Here is an 18,859-nt window from a genome sequence, read left to right as displayed (position 1 = left end):
TCCATGAAATGAATAATAATAACGGGGCACCGAGCTTCACTAGTTATTCTTATCTATATATATAAAAGCGAAATGGCACTCACTCACTGACTGACTGACTCACTCACTCACTCACTCACTCGCATAACTAAAAATCTACCGGACCAAAAACATTCAAATTTGGTAGGTATGTTCAGTTGGCCCTTTAGAGGCGCACTAAGAAATATTTTGGCAATATTTCAACTCTAAGGGTTGTTTTTAAGGGTTTAAAGTTCGTCTTTTAGCATGTATATTCTTCTTTTCCCAATCTCTTAATTATAATTGAAATTTCCATATCATATGTTACTATAGAACTATAATCTAGATAGAGTACCTCTTCGAAACAGTTGTTAACTGGCAACTAAATTAATAATTTTGTCAGGTTGGCATTAAGTTGAGTTGACTTTGTTAGGTTGGCACCAAGTTGAAGATTTAAATGCATTTATCGCGGAAAAATTGATTGGGCACTGCTACTTCAATCCTGGGAATATTATATTACTAGCCGTCAGGCTCGCTTCGCTCGCCATATCCGTTTAGCCAGACGTTTAGTCTGGACCCCCGACTGGATTGTTCTAACATATGATAAAAATGCTCAAATGAAAAATGCAGGCGAGCGAAGCGAGCCTGCTGATCTCATTCCTGGACGATCCAGTCGGGGGTCCAGGGGGCGGAGCCCCCTGGCTAGACGGATATGGCGAGCGAAGCGAGCCTGACGGCTAGTTTATTGATAAACAGAACACAATTATCAAAAATGATCGTGTTTATATTTCACAGCTGGCTATATGTCATCGTATGAATTTCGGGGATGTGTTTTTTTTTATTTTTCACATACTCGCTTACTCACTTTTTTATCATCCACAGCTGTTTCAGCCAAGGACGAATTATCCTTTTAATGTCGTTCAGCGAGTTTTGCCAAGGATGAGACCTAGTGCAATCGAATCTTTATATCATAAACCTACTATGTTCCAAATTTCGTGAAAATCGTTAGAGCCGTTTTCGAGATCAGTTGAACATAAATAACCAGATATAAAAATACAAAAATTGCTCGCTTAATATAACAGGATATTGACGCATTCAAGTGACCTCTACAAATCGTAAAGCAGCCACAAACAGTCCTGTCGTTTCTGAAACGTATGAAAAAAACGCCCCATATGGTCTGGCCCTATTTAAGCCAGTATTCCTGTTATTTACGAGACTAGTAGGTGGTAACCTCTTATTAAAACCTTGATCTACTGAAATCCTGAAGAATTCAAAATAGGCCTCTAACCATCCTCGGTAAATTAAGAATCTATATGCGAAATTCCAAAGTTAATGAGTTGAGTAGTTGAGACGTGATGATGCGTCATTCGTGAATTTCCCAGCCAGCTGTTTCCTTCATTATAGTATAGATAATTGATTGGGTGAGTAGGTGGATGGATATAATATAGTGACTTACCAAGCGACCATTCGTAACCTGTGTTCAAGTCCGTCTGCAGAGCTTACATTAACTGAAGCCGAGGTGTCCCGTTGAGCCACGTTCAAAAGCCAATCACCCACCAAGTGAAGATCTTTGCCTACAAACGAAATTAGATTAAGATTAATTTTATGTGTCTCCACTGCCATTATAACGTTGACCTCTGTCTTGTCAATGCCTTCTATAGATGGTATCTGATCAATGTAATATTAACTGTTCATCCTTGTTTAAGATTATAAATTCTATTCTATTGAGCAAGAAATTACATTTTTCAATAATTTATTTCATACCGGTAATGAATTTTCAAAATTAAGATGAAATATTTTGTTATTAAATTATTAATTCTACACTGTTGAAAGACAATCTGACAACAGGGCAAAGCGAGAAAGAGATAGCGCTGTCCGCTTTGTTGAATGATAGACAAGGATAGGAATACCATTGCCAATCAAACACTGCCATTATAACGTGGACACTATAGGATATGACTGGCATGGCATACCTTTGACAACAGTAGAATTGACACGATACACGCCACGTTGGAGTCGCTGATATTTGATGGCCATTTCGGCGAGATCCCTCAGAGATTCCCGTCTCAACACCAGGTGGCGTGCCGGTCGGTCCAATAGCAGTGACGCGTTCCAGTACTGTAATCAATCAATCAATAAATCAATCAATCAATCATCAATTCAATCAATAAATATATGCTTTACAATAATTGGCCAAGTCAGAATAACAAATTACAATAATTTCAAATTGTTTATTCAATATTCATCCAAAAATCTAATATGCTGTGTTTTTATTCATGATCTTGTAATCTTGTATGAATTTATATGGAATCGGTCTTTATCATTTACTAGCTGGCCCGGCGAACTTCGTACCGCCAAATAGTTTAATGCATCTCATGACCACCCACTTCAGTGTGCCTTAAAAACATACATTATCATCCTATACATTATTATCCACTAACTCAATCTCATGACAAATTTTAGCTAGATGCACACCTGAGGAGGCGCGATGCGGCATTTCATTTATATAGATAATTTTCCAACTGCAAATCAATTAATTCTGAACACCGAGGACAGCACAATTATTCGAAACAAAGCAATGTGTTTAGAGCATGTAAGTCTTCAACCTGAGGCCGCACTGCTGGATGGTTACACACACAACAGTCATTTTGTTTTTGGTCGGGGCGTTTAGAATAAAATACATGGGCGGCTATGGAGCAGCACACACTCTTGTCTACTATCTACCGACGGCTGTTGGATGACGCAATTATTAAAACAGCTGATTGTTCTTTCTGTGTGTGGCCAGCTCACAAATCTACTCCCATAAGGATTACATGTAAACTTTGAAGGACCGTAGGAAAGAGTCCTGAAGTCGGATTATAAATTTGATAGGCCATGATTAAAACAGCTGATTTTTCTTTCTGTGTGTGGCCAGCTCACAAATCTACTCCCATAAGGATTACATGTAAACTTTGAAGGACCGTAGCAAAGAGTCCTGAAGTCGGATTATAAATGATTAAACCTGGTCCTGAACATAACGAGCACAACTAAAAAATCATCAAATTCGGTGCACACTTAAAAAAAGTTATTGAATGTCAAAATCTGATTCTCGATTTTTATTTATATAGAAGATTATTAGCTTTTTGTGTAGTTGAGAAGTTGATATTGTGGTAATTATTCATATTGAATGAAAAAGACTAAGAAATTGTCAAAAAAACCACTGATTTATTGATAATTAGAAAGACCTCATTCTTGTCATCCTATTTCTCATAAACTTGCTGCTTTCAATAGCATGGTCTATAGAGCACTAACAATACCTATGAGCAATCATGATTTTGATATTGAGATCACTAAAATTAAACAGATAGCTGTCACAAATGGTTATGAAGGAAGTATGGTGGACAGATTATTGAGTAAAATTAATAGACAAATTTCAATCAATTCTAGCTTTGTAGGCTCAAACTGTGAGGAGAAGACTTGGATAACAATCCCATATTTAGGCCTTGTATCTGATAAGATAGGTAGGGAATTGAAGAGGAATGGATTTCATGTTGCTTTCAAGACCAAACCGATTTTAAATAGTCTATTTAGCTGGAGTAAAGACAAAATTGATATTTGGGATAAAAGCGGGGTGTACAAACTTGAATGTGATGATTGTAATGCTTGTTACGTGGGTCAGACTGGTAGAAGTTTCAAAAGTAGAATTAAAGAACACATCAGAGATTGGAATAAACAAAATGGGGAATCTAACTTTGCAGAACATTTGATAACAAATAATCACAAGTTCACAGTTAAGGAGAATGTTGAGTTTCTGCATGTTAATAACAAAGGCAGATCTTTGAATATTCTAGAGGCTTTAGAAATAACAAGAGTAATTAAGGAAAATCCCCAGTATAGTTTAAATGACCAGATTCATTTCAACCAGTACAACACTACGAATTTAGTTTTATCATAAACATGTAAGCATACATTAGTCAATAGTTTTTCCATTTACATATTTGTTTTATTATCTTTCACATTTGTTTTCTTGGTTCTTATTTTGTACTAAAAGTAAATTTTATTATCATGGCGATTCTGTTGCTTAAGCCGCCATTTTGTCACACCGTTGAGGGGGAGGAGACTGTCTAGCTAGGCCAATGGCAGGCGTTCATGCCCTCGACCAATAGCAGTACTCGCCTACTAGTATAAATTCTGCTGCTCTTGTATTTAGTTTTAGTTTATCAGAGATTGACAATGGTGTAATAACCGAAACCGGTCTTTCTAATTATCAATAAATCAGTGTTTTTTTGACAATTTCTTAGTCTTTTTCATTCAAGATTATTAGCAGTGACCGGTAGTGAGGCGGCCCAATTTATTAATTTATTTCATGGCTTTAATCCTTTCGGATGTTGTGCCTTGCCGTATCACCCAATTTCACTTCCTATATACACTCAAGTTTATAGGTTACACTGTATTATGACCATCTTATGCATTTTGAAACGTCTAGCAGAATTCAGCAATCTTGAATATTGAGTGAGTTTAATGACTATAGTGAGGTCCACGTTATAATGGCAGTGGAGAAAGATACGACAACAACGTTACCGATCCTCTGTCTTGTTAATGCCTTCTATAGACGGTAGCTGATACAGGTTTATTGATGTAATATCAGCTGTTCATTCTCTATAATCAATAATATTTTATTAAGCAATAAATCATATTTTTCTATAATTTCATAATGGATTTTCATTATTGAGATGAAATATTTTGTTGATTAAGTATTAATTCTACATTGTTAAAAGAAGATCAGGCAACAGAGCAAAGCGAGAAAGAGATAGCGCTTTCCGCTTCGTTGAATGATAGACAAGGATAGCAATACCATTGCTAATCAAACACTGCCATTATAACGTGGACCTCACTATAGATTAGAGTTTGCATATTTTTTTAATAACAACGTCAATTTTTATAGCTGCCAACTGATAGTGAAATATTAAAATATATTACTTGATTGTAGCAATACCTGTAGAGGCAGATAGCTGCGTTTATAGCTGATATTTTTGGTGGCTTCCACAACACCCACGTTCTCGTCGCTGCTTAGACTTCCATCCATGGCTAAGCTAAGACGGGTGGCAGGATGTCTCACTCTAGCTACCAACATGTACTGCAAATAGACAGAGAAAGAGAATATTTATTTATACATATCAATGTATCACATAGGTTACAATATCATTCTCAACTATGACTAATTGGAAAAGGAAATTAAATATAGGAATTTAATTTGTTGATTTCCTAAGCTTGATTAAATGAAACTAGATGAATGATGAAATATTTTTAATGTTGGAATGACAAAATTAAACTCTGGATAAATATTGAAATAAACTGTTACAAGTGATAAACAGGCTTAAAGGCCAAAACTGTTCCTTTCCCAAATTTAGATAGAAATTGTCCAAAATTAGGCTATGTTTAATAATATCAACTTGAAAATAATCAGGAAACAGTAGTACAGGTGTAGGCCTAGCAGTTGATCAGACACACAAAAATAGCTATTTGGTATTTTTAATTGAGAATCCCCGTATTCCCCATCTAATATTATGACCTGACTAATTACCTAATTTATGACCTAATTTTCTAATTATTCACAAAAACAGGTCTATAAACATCCTCGGTCTATAAACTAAGAAACTATATGCAAAAATTTCAAGTTAATCAGTTGAGTAGTTGAATTTCCTATCCCCTACGTGTATAAGCCAGTTCTTTCCATTATAATACTAGTAACTCTGTGAACAGTAGACCTCACGCAGTATTCTCATCCACAAGTACCTGATTGAAACAATAGACCTTATGGAAATACAGCAATAGACTGGCTTCTCCACACATCTGTGCAATCACTTGTCAGCTGATTTATGATGAATAATTTTATTCTATAGTCTGATTTTACTCTAAAATTGGAGTTTGAAGGAGGCTCCTTTTTCCTTTTATATATTATCCTCGAAATGCAAAATTCCCAAAAACCTTTATATACGTCGACGCGCAATTTAAAAAGGAACATACCAGTCAAATTTCATGAAAATCTATTACCGCGTTTCGCCGTAAATGCGCAACATATAAACACTTGACATTTGAAAATTTAAACATTTAGACATTAAGAGAAATGCCAAACCGTCGACTTGAATCTTAGACCTCACTTCGCTCGGTCAATTAGAAGGCATATCGAGTGACCTGGCAGTCTAAGGTCTGGTGTCACAGTTTTCAGGTCGCAACTGATCAATTCCAGGGCCTCTGACATGCTTTCTAGGCAGCCGGGACCGACGGTTCAACGTGTCCATCCGAATGACTCACCCATCTCTTGAGTCCAGTGGAGAGATTGTCGAGCCATCCATCCAAGGCCAGAGTGCGTCTCCTATCCACACTGTAGGAGGCAGATGCCCGCACATCAAACCATCGGCTGTCATTGTGCGACACATTCGCTTGCAGCTTCACTGGCTGCTCAAACTGTGGGTGATCTAGGAGCAGTTGAACGCTGTGCTTTCCCGCCGCCATTTTGAACGTTTTCCACGACAGTTTTCCGCCGAAACGCTTTTCCCGTTTACCTAAAAATCAGTGAAATACGTCAATGTTTGTCTACTTAAAAATTCAAATTCATTTTGACTGGTCGTGTCTAGAAGAATATAAAAATCTGGTGTGGCTCACTCACACAACTTTCCTTGCCGTTATGAAAATTGATCACCTGACGCTAGTGTTCCCGCGCATCTCAAGTCTACTATTCAAAGATTTGAGCCAGCTGGTGACAGGGCAATAACGCTGAAGACACACGAGGTCTGCTATCTCTTCATAGTGAATCATTTCATAGAATCAACAGTTTGCAATTGGATAATCACATTTTCTCGAATTTCGAGCTTATTTGCAATTTTAGGTGAAAATGTTACTGAACATTAGTTGTAGAGATTCTCACGCTGAATCTTTTCCACTCAAATTTTTTTGTTTAAATTGTATCTGAAGCCTGATAATTGAGAATCTAAAATCAAACTTTGCATAGATGGGGCGGAGCTCCTGAAATTTTTACAGATATGAGACTTGTGGCAGTTGATAGAGCTTATCGATGACTATTCTAGGTATAACTTTAATCAAAATCGTTGGAGCCGTTTTCGAGAAAATCGCAAAAACCCCTGTTTTTGACAACATTTTCGCCATTTTAGCCGCCATCTTGAATCGCATTTGATCGAAATTGTTCGTGTCGGATCCTTATATTGTAAGAGCCTTACGTTCCAAATTTCAAGTCATTCCGTTAATTGGGAGATGAGATATCGTGTACACAGACGCACATACACTCATACACACACACACACACACACACATGCAGACCAATACCCAAAAACCACTTTTTTGGATTCAGGGGACCTTGAAACGTATAGAAATTTAGAAATTGGGGTACCTTAATTTTTTTTGGAAAGCAATACTTTCCTTACCTATGGTAATTGGGCAAGGAAAGTAAAAAGGGTAATGCAGTAGTATAGTAGAGCGCTGATTATCCGGACTAACTAATGCATGACTGTGTTCGGATAACTGATGATACATGATACACATAATGGCATACACGTTATAATGGCAGTGTTCGTTTAGCAATGGTATTGCTATCCTTGTATATCATTCAACAAAGCGGATAGCGCCATCTCTTTCTCGCTTTGCTCTGTTGCCAGATTGTCTTTCAACAATGTAGAATTAATTTACAAAATATTTCATCTAAATTAAGAAGATTCATTATGAAATCATTGAAAGATATCATTTCTTGCTAAATCAAATAAAATTGATTATTTTAAACGAGAATGAACAGTTAATATTACATCAATTAAGCATTTGAAGATGAGTGATTTTGTGATGTGGGAGTGGAGGAGAGTGAATATGTTTTATGTTTGAGTGAATAACTCACTTCACGCTGTATTGTAGCCAACCATCTGATATTATATGACAACACTTGTTAGGTGAACCTCTATCCATAGCCTAAATCAGTGGTCGCCAAACAGTCGCGGCGAGCTACCGGTAGCTCGTGGGGTAGTTTTGGGTAGCTCACAGAAATCTTGGGTTGTCAACCATGCATTGAGAAACATGGCTACATCATTTTGCATTTCTCACAGATGTAACTGAGAAGTTGAATGATTTAAATTTGCAGCTTCAAGGGAAAGATAAGGACATCGATTTCAACTGTAAAATCGTTTTCCGAAGAGCTCTAGATGTGGGAAAAGAATGTCGTCCAGTTTGATTATAAACACTTTCCCAGTCTGAATAAAATCAATGACGAGAAAAATCCTCCACAGCACCTCAGCAATAACCAAGAATACGTTACAATACAGACTTGAGACAACAGTTTGATCAACGATTTTAAAAGCATATCGAATATGGTACAATTCATCAACTCTCCTTTTGTAGAGATCAATGCAGAATATTTTGCAGCTAGTGTTTAAAAACATTTTGGTAGAGATCAGGCTTCAGTTGAAATGGAATTTGTGGATTTTTAAAATGATCTTGTCTCTGAAATCACTTTCTACAACTGGGAATATTTGGCCTCAAGTCCCCAAAGAAAAATATCCAATTATTATTCAAGTTGCATTGAGGTTGAAAGCTATGTTCAGCTCTACCTACTCGTGTGAAGCATCTTTTTCAAGTATGAAATTCATAAAAAATCGATAAAGTAACAGACTGACTGATGAACATTTGGACAACTGCATCAGAATGGCGGCTACAACGTACACTCCTCCAAACATCAAGAAAATACTTGATGGCCAAAAAGAGTTCCACTGCTCTCATTGAAATGTACATTTCAACTTTTGTTATACTTTTTGCTATGAGATAAGTAGATTTCAACACTAGAAATGTATCTTTATAGGCAATTAAAAATACTTTCTCCATTCTAATATTTCTTGGTAGCTCACTAGAAGATTTATAAATGCTATTCTAGCTCACAGGCTCAAAAGTTTGGCGACCATTGGCCTGAATGATTACCTGTACGATTTGACTTGAGCTGCACGCCGGCCTGGAAGAGGCGTTGTACCAGCTTATACTCGCCCTGCACCCCCACACTCCTCTCAGGGTAGGCCACGTCCAATTCGAACCTCCTCCCGTCCTCACCCACTCTATCCTTGTTCTCACCGACCAGTGCATACCTGCAAAATACAATATCACATCACATAATCATCATTTGCAATTAATAAAATAACAATTACAAAACAAAAAACCTACTCAGTTTATAGGGAACTAGCCGTCAGGCTCGCTTCGCTCGCCATATCCGTCTAGCCAGGGGGCTCCGCCCCCTGGACCCCCGACTGGATCGTCCAAGAATGAGATTAGCAGGCTCGCTTCGCTCGCCTGAATTTTTATCATGTTGGGACAATCCAGTCGGGGGTCCAGACTAAACGTCTGGCTAAACGGATATGGCGAGCGAAGCGAGCCTGACGGCTAGTAATATAATATTCCCAGGATTGAAGTAGCAGTGCCCAATCAATTTTTCCGCGATAAATGCATTTAAATCTTCAACTTGGTGCCAACCTAACAAAGTCAACTCAACTTAATGCCAACCTGACAAAATTATTAATTTAGTTGCCAGTTAACAACTGTTTCGAAGAGGTACTCTATCTAGATTATAGTTCTATAGTAACATATGATATGGAAATTTCAATTATAATTAAGAGATTGGGAGAAGAAGAATATACATGCTAAAAGACGAACTTTAAACCCTTAAAAACAACCCTTAGAGTTGAAATATTGCCAAAAGATTTCTTAGTGCGCCTCTAAAGGGCCAACTGAACATACCTACCAAATTTGAACGTTTTTGGTCCGGTAGATTTTTAGTTATGCGAGTGAGTGAGTGAGTGAGTTAGTGAGTCAGTCAGTGAGTGAGTGCCATTTCGCTTTTATATATATAGATTTTACTATAGTGAGGTCCACGTTATAATGGCAGTGGAGAAAGATAGGAGAACAAAAATAAAGTTATACGTTACAATTTCTATTCCTGTTTTATTATTTTAATAATTTTAAAGGGTACTATAAATCTATTCTATCAATACAAGAAAGTAACCCTGAATTCATACATTAAAAAAAATAGGAGAACAACTTTGCCGATCCTCTGTCGCGTTAATGCCTTCTATAGACGGTAACTGATACAAGTTTATTGATGTAATATTAAATGTTCATTCTCGTTTAAAATAATCAATTACGGTATATTTTATTAAGCAAGAAATTATATTTTTCAATAATGTCATAACGAATTTTCAAGATTAAATTCTGTTAATTAATTATTAATTCTACATTGTTGAAAGACGGTCTGGCAACAGAGCGAAAGAGATAGCACTATCGACTTTGTTGAATGATAGACAAGGATAGCAATACCATTGCTAAGCAAAAACTGCCATTATAACGTGAACCTCACTATACGAAACATACAAAACAAAAACATTATTCAAACTGAACAAGTTCTCTTTATCTAACCTTGAAGTCTTAATCAACCTTCATCTTAATAAAACCAATGAAAGCTTATGAAAGCTAATACTTCTACTATTATCAGCTGGAATTAAGAGTGGAATTTGGAACATGAACGACCATGGCATGATATCTTCTTATGTTGCCATTTTTCTATGCCCATTTATTTATTTTTTTTCTATGTATTCATCTACTCACCTACAGGACATGCATCTGCTTGTCGAATGATAGACAAGGATAGCAACACCAGTGTTAACCATACACTTCCATTATAACGTGGACCTCCTTATATATTTCTTATATAGATATGACTCATTAATAGGTCGCCTTTTATAAGATTTTATTTCATAGGATGTCTTTGTATTACAAGTATTAAGTTTACCTACATTATGTAGGCTATGTGTAACTTTATCTGAATTTGGGAGAGGAATAGCAGAAGGTTACCTTATTTTTCCTCTCCCTATCATTTTGATGATGTAGACCTACTTATTGTATCAATCAATAAATTAATGATCGTGTAAATAAATGTGAGGCTCTAAACCCAAACTACTCTCTATTGTGAATACCAACCTACCTGAACCACAGCTCCGGTTTCAACACAAAACTGCCGCTCGTTTCGAAGCGACGTTGCCGCTTCAGCCACAAATCGACGGCAACGTCGCGCGTGGTATGCTTGGCGGCCATTTTGTAGTGCCGCTTCTGGTTGTCATGGTAGCGGGTCACCTCGAAAACGCCGCTGAAATTTCTGGCTGCTTCCCCGTCCTTCCACACCACCACCTGTTTCGTGTCTCTGCTCTCCACAAAGTCATCTAGTTCAATTTCTCCCTCAACATTCCCTCCAATTTTCCCCGTCAAGACCTCACTATTCCCTCCAATTTTCCCCGCCGAAACCTCATTAACTTGATCACTATTTCCCGCTGAAACCTCGCTATTTTCACCTCCTAAACTGTGGCCGCCATTTTGTCCCCTATTACCCTCCACAACCTCGTCGTTTCTACCAATTTTTCCCTTTAAAACCTCATTATTTCCCTCCAAATCATCACCATTCTCGCCGTTTCTCCAGCTGCGATGCGTGTGATAGTACTTGAAATTCAACGGCAACTCACTATTTATCAGACGTACATCATATATCGCCCGCAAATTACTCAAATTACCCAGCTGATCCTGCCTGGTGAAATTGGCCAGAATCAAACTGCTATTATTATAGAGCAGGGTTGAAGTTCCATTAGCATACAATTTCCCGTTTTTCTCGATGTTATCAATTTTGTACAAAAGTGTTGCATAATGTTTAGTGGCCAACGGAAATACAACATCCGCCAAACCGTTCAAAACTTTGACATCCTTCTCCCACTTGACATTGTGCACATAATTGAGGTAGGCACTAGTGTTGCTCCACAACACCTCTCCATACCGATGCAGCAATAGGTCACCAGTTTCGGCTCTTACTACAGCCGATATATGACTCACATTCCTGAACGGAGTGCTACTGTTCAACTTTGCCTGGAAATTGTTCACGTCTTGAAACTTAACGAACGCGTCCAGTATTGTACGCGGCTGCGGGTAGAATATCTGACAGTTGATCTCGTGTACTGTGGGGACATTTTTTGCGGTCGGGTTGGTACTAGTTTTCCCTCCTTCCATTGTAAGGTCATTTTGTGAGGTTAGGTTGGTACCAGTTCCCGTTGAGGTTAGACTATCACCATTCTCCACCCTCTTTCGACTGTGATAGGTTAGGTTAGTCTCCAAATCAGAAGCCAACAGACTAGTAGACAGAATATTGTAGATTTTCGAATTATCCCGCGTTTTTTCCGACACAAAACTGTCGTTAAAGTAGAAATTGGTGGAGTTTTGTAGACTGGCGTCCCTGAAAATCAGCTGTGCCGTTTTCGAGGTGTCAGCTAGCGCTACTTGTGACAGCGTCTCGTAGCGAGTTTGGGAACTACTTGTACTATAGCGCAGCAGGTGACTAAAAGCAGTATAATCTGGTTGATATGCCATTTTCCCCACAACCGAGTAAATCTCTCGTGTCTGATTTTGAGGAGGCAGCAGATCAACGGAGATTGAAACTGAATGGTTGGTTGGTTTGATTAGGGAAGCATTGGTCGATAACCACCAACTTCTCTCGTTGAAACTGATGTCTGTAAACAGGGTGATGTTGCTCAAACTTGGGTTCGGATTCCACATAGATACTTCGGTGTGCAGGTCTTTCTTTACCACATCTTTGTAGGCATAAGAGGCCACACCTGAAAAATACACAAATAAAATTGTTAATCTATGGGTAAAAGATGATACATCATACATATAAAGTTTAGGTGAATATAATCATAGAGAAAATATAGCATAAGAGAATATCCCATGATATAGGTCGTTCATTTCCCAAGTTTCTTCTCCAATTACTGTCGACTACTGTCTATGATAAGTGTGTTGTTGGGAGTGTAAGAGTGTAAGAAGGGTATCTTTTTCACCAAAAACAACTACTAGGACTATCGGCTTCAGTTAACAGTCACATTTGCAACTAAAACGCCCTATAATACAACGGCATATCTTCTCATGCATACATTTCATAATATTACACACAAACTGATTCCATTGTGAACACCCCCATAGAACTGCACACATTTCATATTACACAGCAACTATTGCCAGTGTGAACACCCCAATACAATTGAACACATTTGATAAGTGAGGCAACTGACCTTTGAGCCTAACATCGGTGATCCACATCCATAACCAGCTGAGTTGCCCGTTGGCAGTTAGTTGAGTGGCTTTCAGATGTGATTCGAGTAGACCTCTACTCAAGTCTCCCTTGGCCATAGCTCCTAGATCTGCTATGCACTGCCATTTGAATTCGGTTTCCAGCCATTCGGTGCGTGATTCGCCCTGAAATCAATCAATAATAATTATCAATCAATCTATCAATAAAAAGATATTAATCATCAATAGTATATATGCACTGAACTCAGTTTCCAGCTATTCTGTGCGTGTTTCGCCCTGAAATCAATCAATCAATAATAATTATTATTTTATCAATCTATCAATAAATAAAAATATCAATCACTCGCCCTATACTGAGGTTCACGTTATACTGGTAGTGTTTGATTGGCAATGGTATTGCTATCCTTGTCTTTCATTCAACGAAGCGGATAGCCCTATCTCTTTCTCGCTTTGCTCTATTGCCAGTTTGTTTTTCAACAATGTAGAAATATAATTAATTAACAAAATATTTAAACTTCATTATGTAATAATTGAAAAATATAATTTCTTGCTTGATAAAATATGATTGATTATTTTAAACGAGAATGAACAGTTAATATTACATCAATAAATTAGCTACCCTCCATAGAAGGCATTGACAAGACAGAGGATCGGCAACGTTGTTCTCCTATCTTTCTCCACTGTCATTATAACGTGGACCTCACTTATATTTTCTCTATGATAGTGTGACCAACCTCGACCATCAACTCATGCCGTGTCGCCTTTGTGTCGTGCGGGTGTCGTTGCAGTGTCATACTCGTGTCGTGTAGTTGCAGTGTCGTGTCGGTGACGTCACGACTAGCAAGCCTTCCCCCCACCTCCACTCCTTCGTAGCCCTTATAGGTGGTGGTCGTTTTTAGTTTGAAGCGTTTTGATTGGTCGGCCAGCGTTTCAAGGTCACCGCTTATGTCCACCTGCAAAAATAATACACAACATGTATTTCAATGAATTATCTTTTACTAGCAGGAACCCGTGCTTCGCAAGGATCTATTTTCAAACTTGATAATCTGAAAACTTGACGTAATGAAATTTTAAAGAACTTAAAATAGGCCTATAACCATCCTTGGTTAATTAAGAATCTAGCCTATAAGCAAAATTTCAAGTTAATTAGTCCAGTAGTTTAGACGTGGTGATGCGTCAAACATAATTTTCCTATCCCATACGTGTATAAGCCAACTCTTTATTTTATTATAGATATGGTTAACGACTGCAAGAGATAGGAGTGTGGAACAGAATAGTTGTGAAACTATGATAGCGCCAGAAGTGTCTCAAACACAATAGTAGGTACTACATGAACTTTTTGAAAGTGATTAAAAAAAAAATGTTAAAACAACAGAACTGAAAGTTGTCAACCTTATCATTCTACCTCCATTTAGAGAGGCTTTTGTTTGAGCCGAATGAAATCTTCTATCTTCTATATATATAAAAAATGAATGTCTGTTTGTGTGTTTGTTCCCTATGACTTGAAAAATACTTGACATAACGGCATGAAACTTTGGGAATATGTTGTGTGAATATTGGGGATGGTTTCTGACCAGAAATTTTAATAGGGTGGCTAATAATGATTATTTATTAATCTATTTTACAGACCTATGTTTTCGAAATTGTCGGCCTAGCGGCTACTGAAGAACGGAAAGATGGTCATGATTCAAGATCATATTGAGATAATATGATTCAGCATCTGAAGTTACCAGCTGTAATAAACACGCCACCCTATGATAAATTGTGTAGGCTACTGGTATTACAACGGTAGTTTGGAGTTGAAGTGTAGTTGATTGGTACCAGCTGTAGATAATGGTTCCTTAGAAGACCTATACAAATATAATTATCACTCCCCTATCATTGAGTAACCGGAAAATGTTGGGAAAAAAATTATTCACCTAATGGAAGAGAGTTGTTCATATTGCATTTATTATTACTGAAGAATGTCGGAATAATTCACAATTTTTTTGAATTTAGCTTAGCTTATTTTCATCCTGAAAATCCTAAAATGGAAGATGGAAAGAATATGTAATTCCTGGTGATGATTCATCGTACATCGCATATTTCCTGGACCATCTATTGACAATCAACAACTATGAAAACATTGAACTCATCTTTGAAAAACTAATTTATCCTATCTATTTTTTTTTAATTCAACACTTTACTGTTAGATATTACTACCAATTGATTGAGAAGAATATGTTTTTCGGAATAATGAATGCTGCAATACTAAGCACATAGGAAGTTCGTATTTAGATGTGAATGAAAATATTGATTGTCAGATAAATTTCATGATTCACCAAATAAAGTGAAGTGTACATTGACTTTTGGCGGTACAAAGTTCGCCAGGTAAGCTAGTTGTAAATAAAGCTTTATTATTAATAGTCAACACTGAAAAAAGACAGGCTCAATCACCAGGAATACTATAAATTCTGTGAAGGACCAGTAAGCCATTAATTTTGATTAGTTTAATCACTTACATTATGGACAATCAATACGTATGACATTTATTAGCTACAAAATAAAAAACTTTTGAAGTGACCCCGACTACTACAATATGAATAACCATTTAGATCAAATAAAAGATATTACTCACATCTCTCATCAACTCCTACTTCTTGTTCACAAAATATCAACACAAAAATATGAGTTATATAGAATGAACTCACGGCTAGTACTCAAGTTTGTCTTTTTCTGGCCATGCTACAGATGAATATAGGTTTATGTTTGACATCTTGTTTTTGTAATCTTGTTGTCTATTAAGAAATTTTTCAATGTGATTTTTTTTGCAATAAAATTTGAAAAAAAGAATTATCAACAAACTCCTAACCAAAGAAAATATCTGTGCTCTGTTGTAATCGGAATGTATGAGACTCATACAACAATGGAACAAACACGTGGCAAGCTAGCTAGCGCTTTCGATTCATGGAAAATTAAATTCGATCAGCTGATTGATAAAATTATTTTAAGCTTTCCAATGATTATAACATATGTTAGAATATCATGTGTCAATTATCTCAGTTCCATATGGCATTCACCTTACCATGTTCATAACCTTACTAAATATGATCCTTTTTCATCCTTTGAAACCCTTAGAGGCAAAATATCTCAAAATCCGTTCTTAGTGCGCGTCTAGCATGTTTGAAGAATATTTGTGCAAAGTTTCAAGTCTGTAGGACAATTAGTTTGAGCTGTAGTGTGATTTTACATCAAAATTTTCGAAAAATGCCCTCTCCTGGACCCCCTGTGCTCCTGATCGAAATTTTTCTGCATAGATCTAATTTTTTTTCGTAGCTGAACAAAAAAGTTCCTCATGACTTTGCTGTGCAATGAGCGGTTAAAAAGTACAAAATTTTGGGGGGCCCCAGCTCCCTCAGGGGGGAAAATTTCTGAAAATCCTTTCTTAGTGGATGTTTTCAGGCTACCATAAACAATTGTGCAAAATTTCAAGTTTTTAGGCTCAGTAGTTTGGGCTGTGGTGTGATTTCAGTCTGTCGGGGCTTAGCCTGTAAACAACAGATTGAAATATGCATTACACAGCAACCATTTCCAGTGTGAACCCCCCATATAACTCCACACATTTCATATTAAACAGCAGCTATTTCCAGTGTGTACACCCCATATAACTCTACACATTTCATATTAAACAGCAGCTATTTCCAGTGTGTACACCCCATATAACTCCACACATTTCATATTAAACAGCAGCTATTTCCAGTGTGTACACCCCATATAACTCTACACATTTCATATTACACAGCAACTATTTCCAGAGTGAACACTCCCATATAACTCTACACATTTCATATTACACAGCAACTATTTCCAGTGTGTACACCCCCATATAACTCCACACATTTCATATTACAAGGCAACTATTTCCAGTGTGTACACCCCCATATAACTCTACACATTTCATATTACACAGCAACTATTTCCAGAGTGAACACTCCCATATATATAGCTCCACACATTTCATATTACACAGCAACTATTTCCAGTGTGTACACCCCATATAACTCCACACATTTCATATTACAAGGCAACTATTTCCAGTGTGTACACCCCCATATAACTCTACACATTTCATATTACACAGCAACTATTTCCAGAGTGAACACTCCCATATATATAGCTCCACACATTTCATATTACACAGCAACTATTTCCAGTGTGTACACCCCCATATAACTCTACACATTTCATATTACACATATTCCCAAGTTTCTTCTCCGATTACTGTCGACTACTGTCTATGAATAGTGTGTTGTTGGGAGTGTAAGAGTGTAAGAAGGGCACAGTATGAGAGACTACCAGCATCACATAGCTTCACCAAAAACAACTACTAGGACTATCGGCTTCAGTTAACACTCACATTTGCAACATAGACACCCTATACACTGTCTATTATTAGTGTGTTGTTGGGAGTGTAAGAAGGGCACAGTATGAGAGACTACCAGCGTCACATGGCTTCACCAAAAACAACTACTAGGACTATCGGCTTCAGTTAACAGTCACATTCGCAACATAGACACCCTATACACTGTCTATTATTAGTGTGTTGTTGGGAGTGTGAGAGTGTAAGAAGGGCACAGTATGAGAGACTACCAGCGTCACATAGCTTCACCAAAAACAACTACTAGGACTATCGGCTTCAGTTAACACTCACATTTGCAACATGACGGTCCTTTACCGAGGGAAATCTTTCCATGCTATTCTATATGTCTCTAATCAGCATTTAAAGCTTTAATCGTACAGAAGATGGTCTAATGGCCTTTTCGCACGCTGAAATACGCCACATGCCCCTCTTTCTCGCTTTGCTCTATTGCCAGTTTGTTTTTCAACAATGTAGAAATATAATTAATTAACAAAATATTTAAACTTCATTATGTAATAATTGAAAAATATAATTTCTTGCTTGATAAAATATGATTGATTATTTTAAACGAGAATGAACAGTTAATATTACATCAATAAATTAGCTACCCTCCATAGAAGGCATTGACAAGACAGAGGATCGGCAACGTTGTTCTCCTATCTTTCTCCACTGTCATTATAACGTGGACCTCACTTATATTTTCTCTATGATAGTGTGACCAACCTCGACCATCAACTCATGCCGTGTCGCCTTTGTGTCGTGCGGGTGTCGTTGCAGTGTCATACTCGTGTCGTGTAGTTGCAGTGTCGTGTCGGTGACGTCACGACTAGCAAGCCTTCCCCCCACCTCCACTCCTTCGTAGCCCTTATAGGTGGTGGTCGTTTTTAGTTTGAAGCGTTTTGATTGGTCGGCCAGCGTTTCAAGGTCACCGCTTATGTCCACCTGCAAAAATAATACAAACATGTATTTCAATGAATTATCTTTTACTAGCAGGAACCCGTGCTTCGCAAGGATCTATTTTCAAACTTGATAATCTGAAAACTTGACGTAATGAAATTTTAAAGAACTTAAAATAGGCCTATAACCATCCTTGGTTAATTAAGAATCTAGCCTATAAGCAAAATTTCAAGTTAATTAGTCCAGTAGTTTAGACGTGGTGATGCGTCAAACATAATTTTCCTATCCCATACGTGTATAAGCCAACTCTTTATTTTATTATAGATATGGTTAACGACTGCAAGAGATAGGAGTGTGGAACAGAATAGTTGTGAAACTATGATAGCGCCAGAAGTGTCTCAAACACAATAGTAGGTACTACATGAA

General features: G+C 37.3%; 1 protein-coding gene across 1 annotated transcript in view; it reads right to left on the bottom strand.

Annotated features, from left to right (window-relative positions):
- LOC111054146 overlaps positions 1-18,859 on the bottom strand; it is a 156,607-nt gene that overhangs the window by 39,846 nt on the left and 97,902 nt on the right. The window contains 9 exon segments of the mRNA XM_039441196.1: positions 1,454-1,571; positions 1,971-2,115; positions 4,973-5,113; positions 6,292-6,542; positions 8,950-9,110; positions 10,997-12,665; positions 13,119-13,302; positions 13,872-14,099; positions 18,236-18,478. Of these exon segments, the coding sequence (XP_039297130.1) occupies positions 1,454-1,571; positions 1,971-2,115; positions 4,973-5,113; positions 6,292-6,542; positions 8,950-9,110; positions 10,997-12,665; positions 13,119-13,302; positions 13,872-14,099; positions 18,236-18,478 (3,140 nt within the window).

Source organism: Nilaparvata lugens, chromosome 14, assembly GCF_014356525.2.
Source record: "Nilaparvata lugens isolate BPH chromosome 14, ASM1435652v1, whole genome shotgun sequence".
NCBI classification, from domain to species: Eukaryota; Metazoa; Arthropoda; class Insecta; order Hemiptera; family Delphacidae; genus Nilaparvata; species Nilaparvata lugens.
This window is presented reverse-complemented; position numbering and strand designations above follow the sequence as displayed.